The sequence below is a fragment of the Mercenaria mercenaria genome, chromosome 14, assembly GCF_021730395.1.
Source record: "Mercenaria mercenaria strain notata chromosome 14, MADL_Memer_1, whole genome shotgun sequence".
Classification (NCBI taxonomy): Eukaryota; Metazoa; Mollusca; class Bivalvia; order Venerida; family Veneridae; genus Mercenaria; species Mercenaria mercenaria.
The window spans coordinates 34,866,175-34,877,166 of NC_069374.1; the positions used below are offsets into that span (position 1 = coordinate 34,866,175).

The 10,992-nt window shown below is 32.8% G+C and overlaps 1 protein-coding gene across 1 annotated transcript in view; it reads left to right on the plus strand.

Moving 5' to 3' along the window:
* The window catches only part of LOC123528163 (uncharacterized), a 56,839-nt gene extending 46,291 nt beyond the window's left edge, over positions 1–10,548 (plus strand). The window contains exon 2 of the mRNA XM_045307901.2: positions 9,728–10,548. Within this exon, the coding sequence (XP_045163836.1) occupies positions 9,728–9,925 (198 nt within the window). The 3' untranslated portion in view covers positions 9,926–10,548. The remainder of the gene's footprint in view (positions 1–9,727) is intronic.
* Positions 10,549–10,992: the final 444 nt, after the last annotated feature.

Genomic DNA, 10,992 nt, shown 5'->3' on the forward strand with positions numbered 1-10,992 from the left:
TCAACATTGTAATTAAATAAAAATAGAATGTATTGACGCAAGGTACCTCTAGAACAAATAAATGCATATATCCACACACAGTACATAAAAATTTCAAATATTGTGTAAAGACTGGTTATAATACTTAACTAATGATTGATTAATTCCTCATTTGAACGAGATGGAAACTGTAGGAGGATTGGCTTGAGTACACACAGACGGACGATCATTTCAAACGCTATATGCCTTCTGGATCTTCGACACCGAGGTCATAAAAACGAAGCAACTTATGCTTGTTGAGTGTGTCATTGTTTTTAATCAGATTTCAACAATAATAAATTTCATTTGGCATCTGTGATTTCGATTGCAGCGTGGATTTGACAACCGTTACAAACAGCGTTATCAATTCTGTTTCAAAACATAAAGGAGGCATTCATCAGTGGCTCTCGTTTCAGATAAAATCTTTTAGAACAAAACCAACAAAAGCTGTTTAATGAGAATTGTGTCGATATTTACACTTAACCTGCAAAGTTTAAGATATTCTTAAATGATAGGGTTGTCATTTTATGCGGCCCTGCGTGATATAATTGTTTTGAAAGAGATGCATAAATGATTGTTTTCAGCATTCCATTAAGCTGTCATTGCCCAGTATTTGATATTTTACGAAACAGAATTCACAAGACTGAAATATCGTTTCTGATTGTGCAGTTACGCCAGATTCGTTCTTTTTGTCACATCTATGACTACATTGAAATAACTAAGCTATCAGTGAAATATATTAAGTCTCTCTATTTTATATTCAGAATCAGCAATAAAATGTAGTTAATTGATTCATTTTATTATTTAAATACTGAGAGGTCACCAAATACAACTAAAGTCAAAGTATATCATGCAACCGCCTTCGTGAAAATATTCAGTTGTCTCCCTTATCGGTGAAGATATATTTCGATATCACACTGCAAACAAACAAATATCCTCTATTTATTTTATGCTTACTGGTGAAATACTGAAAAATATCAGTGAGATATTTCTCTATATCATTCACAGTGCCGAACTTCTTTTTTTTTCAGATAAAATTATCTCCCTTGAAATATATTCTATAATTAACTCCCTTTGTTGCCTTTATAATTGCTGGTATCCTATTATTATCATAACATTCAAGCCATACAGGAGACATGTACAGCTAGATAGTCCTTAGGGCAAACTAGTTATAACAAACTTTACAAAAGAAATAACAGTAGTATAATAGATAATGCTCTAGAAATGCTATCTATCTGTCTATAAATACTGCATGACAACCTTGTGAGTATTTTATGCATGTAATGTTACCTCGGTTGCTTGGCCTTGCCGTTAAATTATGTAGCTATAGATACGTCTTTCCTCCACTTTACATCGGTTCCTCATTATCGTATGGTAGATTTTACTGGCGACAGCACATTTAGTTGGTTGTTGTCTTAGTTTATTATCACAAGACATCAATTCAGCCTTACGTAATATGCCAGCATTTTCGTCGAAGTTCTTCCCCACCCACCAGTTGTCCAATTCCATCCATTCGTTAAGTTACAGCTCATAACCAATATTCCTTAATCCATGATGATATTTAATCTGCATCTTGATTCATGACTTCGAATATTCCAGTTGGTTTAGTTTTCGTTGTTTTATTAAATGACATCAGCGTTTGTAAACAAGCAATCTTCCGAATTATTCAACGACTGACGGCCATGACCGAAATTGCTTGCCGGTACTTAACTTCTGTCTGTTGGCCGCGGATTGTGCATTTTTAACAAAATGTTTTAAATGTAGTTTTTGTTTTTAAAAACAAAATGGCGTCGTGTTGATTTAACGGACCTAATCACCAATATTCGATATGACTATGCCTGAGTGTCCATGATAAATTAGCGGATGCATCATATGTAACACGGTAGCCTAAATAAATCCTAATATCATCATGAAGTATTGGTCTTATTTGAACATGTAAACATGTAATAAACAGAAAATTTGTTGATATTCACCAATTAGCATAAAATAAAAAGAAAATTTGTTTGTTTGCAGTGTGATATCGAAATATATCTTCATCGATAAGGGAGAAAATTCTGATATTTTCACTCGGGCTCCGCCTTCGTGAAAATATTCTATTGTCTCCCTTATCGGTGAAGATATATTTCGATATCACACTGCAAACAAACAAATATCCTCTATTTAATACAGATTCCACATATTCAGCAACGATTGGGACTTATTCTAGCATTAGGTCATAGTCAGTTTTTAAGTTACTAGTAAAATATTAAAAAGATCACTGCAGCGACCAAGATGACCAGATTTTCTCAACAAGTTAAAAAGTAACCAGATGTAAAACTAACACAAGAGGAAGAACTGGGGGAAAAACAAAGAAAAAAAAACCCTACAAACTCAAACAAACGTGTACGCAGTACTCTTATACCAAACACTCTGTTAATTTGCTTTTATTCGGTTAGCTGGTACAGCTCTTTGATATTTAAATACTGAAAATATTTCCTTAAAAACCTAGAAAGGAATTAGATGTTATAAGTTTCTTAAATTATTAAAAATGTAGGCTGTGTAGAACGTTACGAAACGCACCAGGTAAAGTCTGAGCAACAGTCATGTAACTATCGCTGAGGGGCGTTTTTATATTAAAAACATTTTTTTCATTGTAGCTATATTTTTGCATTGAACAAACCCATTGCTAACAATCCCTATTCATATTTCCTTTCATCTCTGCTAATTCTAATGATAAAAGAATCGCAAGACGGTAGGGTTTCTTAAAGTATTTCCCGCACTTATAAATAATTAAGTGCTAAAAACATCATGCCTAATTCAAGAGTAACAGAGGCGGTAATGAAAAATTGTCTTGTCCGTATTTCGGCCATTTGTAATTAGAACAGATTGTGTAGTTAATATGCGTTTTTTTTTTTTCGTTTTTTTTTTCATTTTGATTGACTTAAATCTTGAATTTCATATCGCTAAAAATCATGTCTCATGCCAGAATAATTGATTGCTTTTTAACAAAGGTTTTTTTCTTCTTCTTTTGCTAATTATTTTTGTTAACGGTTGCCGCTGCATGCGGAAGTTAACAGTCCCTAGCCCATTTAGCTCACTACCGCACCTCACAGCAATACGCTAGTACTTCAGAGTTCTTGCACAATCAAGGTTTGAAAACTATTATAAACTATACCTAAATATTGGCTGAATAGAACTTGGATACTTATTATTAAGCGATGGAGGAAGTGAGCCGATTGGTCTAAAGAAGTAAATTGCGTGCGTCGTCATCAAATTATTGTAATATGAACCGCTTGCATCATTCTAAAAAGCTATTTATTACTTTCATGTTAATTTAGAACAACTGACAAAAAACGACACACAACAATTAATTGCTGTAAAAAATCAAATTATTCATAGCACAAAAAGTAATTTCCCGTCGTTATCATGGATGTTACGGCGGTAATTGCACACAAGGAGTGATTGTATCTTGATAATATTTGTCCAAGAAATGAATGCACTGCAAATTGAATCGTTAGACGAATAATGAATTGCTTGATTTTTCTGCTTAAAATGACAATATGCGATTATATGTAATTGAATAAAATAATTACTATAAACCTACATACTTTTCTAAGAGAATCTGAACGTCATCTCGATTAAACAAAATAACTTCCACACCACTCTGCTGCACAGGTTATTTGATGGTTTACTTTTTCCAATTTGACGTAGTACACGGTCACGGTATGGGTAGAAAGTTTGAGGCGCTTCCGTGGCCGAGTGGTTAAGGTCGCTGACAATAGAACCAATTACCCCTCACCTATGTAAGCCCAAGCTTACTCGTGGCGCTGAATTCTTCATATGAGGAAGCCAGCTTTCTGGCTTACGGAAAATGTGGTTCTACCCAGGTGACTGCCCATTATGAATTAATGCATTGAGGGGAACCTGCGGTCTTCCTCCACCATCAAAGCTGGAAAGTCACCATATGACCTAATATTGCGTCAGTGCTGCGCTAATCACAACAAAAACAAAACAAAACGAAAGTTTGAATGTGTAAAATTACAAAGAGTTTGACATATTGTCTGTTTTTACGAAAACAAGTATTAAGGTACAGAACCTGAAACTACAATCGGCAATGTCCGTACGGTTATGTATATGTATTCTTCTATGTCTTCGGCATTTTTCGGTCATAAATATAGTTCATATGAATACACAACTCCCCATTACAAACCGGGAAATGCCGAAATCGCAAACGGAGAATACGTATTTGTACGGAAATTACCGAATGCCATTTCGCATCCAAAAACTTTTGTTTTGTTCAATATTCTGAAATTATCTATTCATTTTAATCCTTCTATTCAAAATTATATTTCATTTTTGTATGGACACAACAAAATATTTCATATTCATGAAAGAGCGCCGTCATTTCTGTAGATAAGTAGATAATGTCACAAACGTATTACGTGGTGTTAAGTTTGTCTTTCTAAAGTAAACCGTGTGACAAAAATCTTCAATTAAGATGTAAATGAATGGAAACTACGTGAATTTAAAATATAATGTATATCACGCAGAAAACTTTGTAAGTAGTCAACAACTTTTGAGGTCAATATTGCAATTTATATGAGCTCTCTTTCAAGTGGGTTCAAGCCGCACTTTGGACACAACCAGACTCTCTCATGTGTCACCAGTACTGTAGGCGCAAAACGTATCACTTTTTTGTATAACATTTGTAAATTCTGCGTCATAAAATAAAATGGAAACACAATGAGTGTTCATCATATTTATCAATAATTCATTTTAAACATTCCGTGAAAGTTTGTATATTTTCCCTATTAATAAAATTAAAAAAGAACTTAGAGCAACTTTTTCCCCTCTGTAATGCACAATTCATGACAAGATCTAATACATATTCTCACAACAACACTATTTTATTATAAAGATCCAAAGATTGTTGAAAATGCATTTTCGATGTCATATTGCGTACACAGAAGAATTTTCCATTATACAAATAAGGTTGATAATGAAGCTAAAGCAAATATTTTTGACTGATGAAAATGCCTGAAAGTGTTTGCATATAATCGTCACATCCATTAACTTTGAACGAAACTGATTTATATGAGGATACATGTACTCACAAAATAGGACAATTAAATTAATTAGACGAAAGTCACAGAAACAATTAACCAAACGGTTGTATACTTTGTTTCCAACAGCGTTCATCATCAGTAACGTTAGACACAGTGTATTCCATGTCTATAGGCTGGCAATTTTTCTTTCACACGGTTTTCAAATCAAAGTTTAGAATTTTGCATTTCTTCTGTTAGTGATATTTAGCGATGTGTTAGGTTCATGTTTCCAAGTTGGCTTCTTTTAGGCAATGTGTGGCTTTTAGTGTAATAACCAGCTAATTCATTCATTCATTCTTACCAGATACTGAACAAAATCAGTTGTAAGTGGTCGTGACTAACAATGGTGGTTAAAGGACACATTTTCGTTTTGGATATTATGAAGACATTTGCAATGTTTGACTATTGTGATTGTTTTAATTAAGCTTTTTATTTCATTTTCAGTCAGTAACTAAGGAAAAGTTGCAAATTTATTAACGTGTAACTATTCAAATTGTGACCCGTCAGTAAAATCTGTAATGGTTCGTTTGATATCCTAGAATTACAAAGGTGTGCCTATTTATTGAGATAGTGCCTAAAATTTTAAATTATGAAAAGCAATTTAAAAATTAAGTTTGGTTATTTTAATATAACATTTAAGATCGAATATAATACATAAGTCTTGATTTGATCATTTTGAAGCATGTTGTGTAAGATTTTCTTAAACTTTTTATTTAATTTATCCCCTCTTGCAGGTAGTCCTACCTATCAAGTCATTGATCAACATTTAATCCCCAATTATACCAAGAATTTAACTCAATGCAAAATAATTGTCAAAAACATGATTATTGTATGACATCGGAAATTGTTTGAAGTCTAATAAAATAAATTCAGATCCATTATTTAAGCTGAATTTTGGATATAATGTTATTTCTACCACATCACACATCATATATAAAAACAAGAAAAACTCTTCAGCATTTACCTTGAAATTTGAAATTGAAATAAAATGACTTATCACTAAGTTTTTAATTATACGGTTACTTCATTCTTCCTATTTACTGGTGTCATACAGGTGTTATGTTAATGCAGGGAAGGATTATTATTTGTGTCATTGATTGATCTCTATTACTATGTCTACTATTTAGGTAGTAATTACAAGCATGTTTCTAATGCCTCCGTATCGTAGGACTATTTAGTTTCCAACAATTTTAACAGGCAGTGCTTGAAACGTTCATTGATTTATATGTCGAATTAACGTCACCCTAAAATCAAATAATATGTATGTCTCGAATATATCTTGGAAATATCAAGAGATCAACGATACATGTGTCCAGTATTTAACCTGAATCTGTCTTTCAGCCCTAATAACTGTGTGCTAGAAATTGTCGTTCCGTTTTTCGGAAACACTGGTGATGCGACACTAGTTGGATTGATCAGTTATATTCATTTGTTGTTTTGTTTCGCTAAGGACTCTAAATAAAGCAAGACAAATCTAATACAAAATCGTGAAAGCACTATCAAAACATGTTATAGAGAAATATTCACTCAGACAATTTGAATTGTTTTTTACAACGTCATTGATATATAATACCATGGCGGAAAAACAGAAACTTATTAGAACATTTTGGCGAAAACTGTTTGATTTAATTATATTTTATTATTCTTTGATATGAAGTTATTACAATAACAATTTCAGTATATATAATCAATGGGTAAATGGGTCGGACATCAAGTTCTGACAACATTAGAAACTGTCCTTTCCTTTAGCAGTAGATAGAAAACGAACACAAAAATAACATTGTATGATCTCGAGTAAGATTACTCTACAAATGACGGCTTTTCAAGCTTTTACAAACAAATAAATACAAAAACACGTTTTCACGATAAAAATAATCGATGTGATAGCATGGATCTCTCTGTCTATACGGACAGTTTAAATTTCGACCATCGAGCTTGCTTTAAGTGCAATCCTAGATTGCAAATCACCTTGTTTTCAAAATCTGAGCAGATTCAAAAGTTACAGCTATCCCGAAATTCAGTGACAGCACGATTTCTGAGTTTGAAACTGTATTTTTCGATTTTTTAGCAGGCTCGAATTTCTATGCCAGGATGGTGTTTTTTGTTTAAGAAAAGTTAAATTTCGATAGTCTTGCTAGATCAAATTTCATTATCACCTCGAGTTTCAGTTTCTTAAAAGTATGTATTCCGACCGTTGAGCTGGTTTGATATGCAATGCTAGATCGAAATTCAAATATTAAAGCACAATATCCAATTTTGAGAAGGTCCGAAATTCAAAGCTGCATTGAAATTCTGTTGCTTTTCGCCCAAAATTTGAATTTCAGTTTTTAAGCTGACTTTTTGAAAATTCGATGTTCAGGCTTGCTCGCAGCTCATTGCCAGATCGAATTTAAAAAGGAAATAAAAAAATTCAATTTCAATCTCTGAGCTGGATTCAAATTCAAAACTAGCCCAAAATAGAATGTTGATATTCTATATTTTGTGACAATTTCTCAAGGGCAACACGCAATACTATTTAAAACGTTAATTTATTTAAAATATATACACAACTATTATATAGCAAATTCTGAAATAGAGTTTGCTATTTACGTTCCTGATAAAAGAAACAATTTTGGTGAACTGATTAATTACTGGTCGTAGTAACTTATGTGAACCTTTATAACTTGGTGGCACGTGTTATATTTATGATTTAAATCTAAATTTTGAATATATCAGAAACTGGTGTAAGAGGCTACCAGTTTGATACATGCTAGTTGCACTCGTTGACTTAATTTTATCATATGTTTGATTAGTGTAAAGTAGATGTGTTTTAAACACTTTAGATATCATTTAATTGAAACGTTGTTTTTTTATAATCACAATTGTTTAGATGCAATTTAGAAAATCAGATTTCTGTTAGAACTGTTTATTGTCTTTATGTTTTGTAATTATATTATTATTGTATATTGATATTTCTTCAAACAAAATACATAGCACAAACGATAATTGCTCACAAAAAGGCTAAATTGTATTACGGCTTTATTGAATTATATTGTATACAGAACAGCTAAATTATATTTTTGTAAACAAAATGACTTAATTGTATTAATGTGATTCCAAGTTTTGAATTTCCACTGACTAAGAAATAGACATTTAGTTCTTTTCCAAAAATGATAACGTTATTGTTCAACTTAATGATTTTCTTTTCCCATCGGAAACGATCAAGCTTTTGCACCTTCATTACCAACAATAAACTTAATTAAAAGAAATCTTTACGTGATTTCAGTGAGCTTCACAGAACAATTTCAAGCATAGCTATTGATATTGAACTTAAAGTAATTTTACACACTACAATGTCCTTCCAAGATACTTACAAAAATGCGTATGAAGAAGGGAGAGAAAAATAATTCATCTATTGACAAAATTTGACAGGTGGAAGATGACCTAATTAAAAGTTTGCTGTTATTTCTAACTTCCAGTTCGATTTTATTTAAAAAAAAATCATCTATATTGTAGCTGACTTAAAACAATTAAGGAACTGACTATAACCAAACAGTCGTTTTCTCTATCCAAGTCGCGTAAAGATCCATATATACATGTATACACTGACGAGATATGAAAACGCAACCAACATTTTTACTACAAAAAGTATCACCTTGAAATGTTCAATACATACATACCCATTGTGTTAATTTTACGGTCTGTTGTGCTGATTAAATTTGAACACAATGAGTATAGAGTATCGAGATGTGCATGTGTTGAACATTTCAAGTGATGTTTTTTTGTAGTTAATAATATATTCAGGCATATGTTTGGTGCGCTTTCATATCTCGTCAGTGTAGATATTGAGGAGTTATGACATATAATGGTAATAAAATGTTGATGCCTACTGTGTATTGCAATAAGGCTAAAATGTCTCAACTTGGTACAAAGAAAGTCTTAACTGTATAACTGACGGCTGTAAGTGACGTTTTAGAGCCATAGAATTACAGTTTCACGTCAGCTGTTTTACATGAAGTTCTGTCTGTTTGTTTAGAGCATTTGCTATGATGAAGGGGACATTGAGTGAAAATACTTTGCTCTTATATCGTTACAATTTCATCATCCGGAAAATATCCCATTTTATTTAGATTCTTGAGATACCTGAGAACGTCTTTCTTTCGTTAACAAGTCTGCTTCAGATCTAATGTCGCCAACCCACATGCCATTTGGATACCTTACACACGGAAGAAGCGTCTAGATTGAGTACTTTTCCCAAACACTTCGCCAAAATGGAACAAAATGTGTTCTCATTTTGCTGTCTTGCACGCTCTTTATCTCGTGAAAAATCATCAAGTAGGCAGAATGTTACCTGAATCAGGACGTGTTCTCCGTATGTATCTAAAAGTCACGTGGGTACCCTGGATAGTACTATTTGTACTATTTTGAACAGTTCACTAGCATTTAACTGAAAACTCGCGTTAACACTGACTATAAAAGCGCAATGTTTTATACGGATACCATTTGTACAGACTGACAATGAGAGGTGCAGTTTGTAGGAGATCATTTTTTCTCATTGATCAGCTGAACCAGTTGAGCAATACTGCACTGAATGCAAGGAATGTTTGATTAAACGAGAAAGTTATTTTATCTGTCTGTATTTTCAGGTTGACCAAGGCTCACAATGGCAAATGGCTTTCCGAGAAGAACTTAGAAGAGAATTGGCGGAATTTGCTGAAACTGAAGAACGAATCCTGGCAAAAATACGAGAATTAAACAAAGAAAGAGAAAATATCAGAACAATGAAACGCGGACATACACAGTGCTTCTTGAATCTTGTTTCTTGTTATAGGAAACGGAAATAGATTACCTCAGCCGCACATGCGCAGAACAATCATCTACAGATGATTTAATATTGTGATCATATCTTTATCATGGGGCTTTTTTCTCTATCGTTCAGATGTCTATAGTCATGTGCAGCTTCTAACTGTCTTTCTTCGATTTTTAAAAAAACAGTGTAAGCTTCTGATACTAAAAATCTTCGAACTAAATTTATTTTTTAGAAATACAAGTTAGTGTTTCAAACTCTTAAGTGTTATGATCCGAATAAGTACACGAGTTTTCTTTGAGATCTCAAACTGAATAAAGTATTCCAATGGCATATTTGTTCAACATATAACAATTTCAAATTAGAGTGGCAGCACTTGAATAATATATGTGCGACTTGGTATAAAGATTTACACTGCAGAAACAAACGGCTTCAAAATCAGATTTATACACGAGTAGGTTTAACGCTTCAAACGTCTTCTAACGAACAATGTAACATATCTCTTTATCATGAGAACGTTTAATTTGTTATCTGACCCGAAACCAAGTTTCCAACAAAAACTTTCCATATAACTTTTATTATTAAATTACATGATGCTTTTAAAAATTTGGGTTTATTTCACATCCTTTTGGTCAATAAAAACTTACGAAACCCTTTAAAGTTGTCCTAGTGGTGTTTTTCATTTCAGAATTATTGGTGGGACTTCTCGGATTCGTTATTGCTAACAGTTGTCACTATGCCAATGCATGTTTGAATTCTGCTACTGGCTTAACTAGACAAAACTAACATCTTTGTAAAAGACTACATTGTCGCGGGTTCGAATCATGCCACCATCTTCTATAAATATTACAATAAAATCCATGAATGGAACCTTTGGAAGCAAAGAATGCAAACAGGCAGAATAATAGCAGACTCGGTTTGATTGAGTATGTACATGAGTGGTAATGTGGTAATGAAATATGCACCCTTTGCACCGGCTTAAGCGGAACTCTATTACACATCAATTAAATGGACTCCATTACCCCAAAGGACCAGAAAATATAACAACACTGAAAGACTTAGTAGATACTTGCAACGTTAAGCATCTGTTAACCTTTATATAGA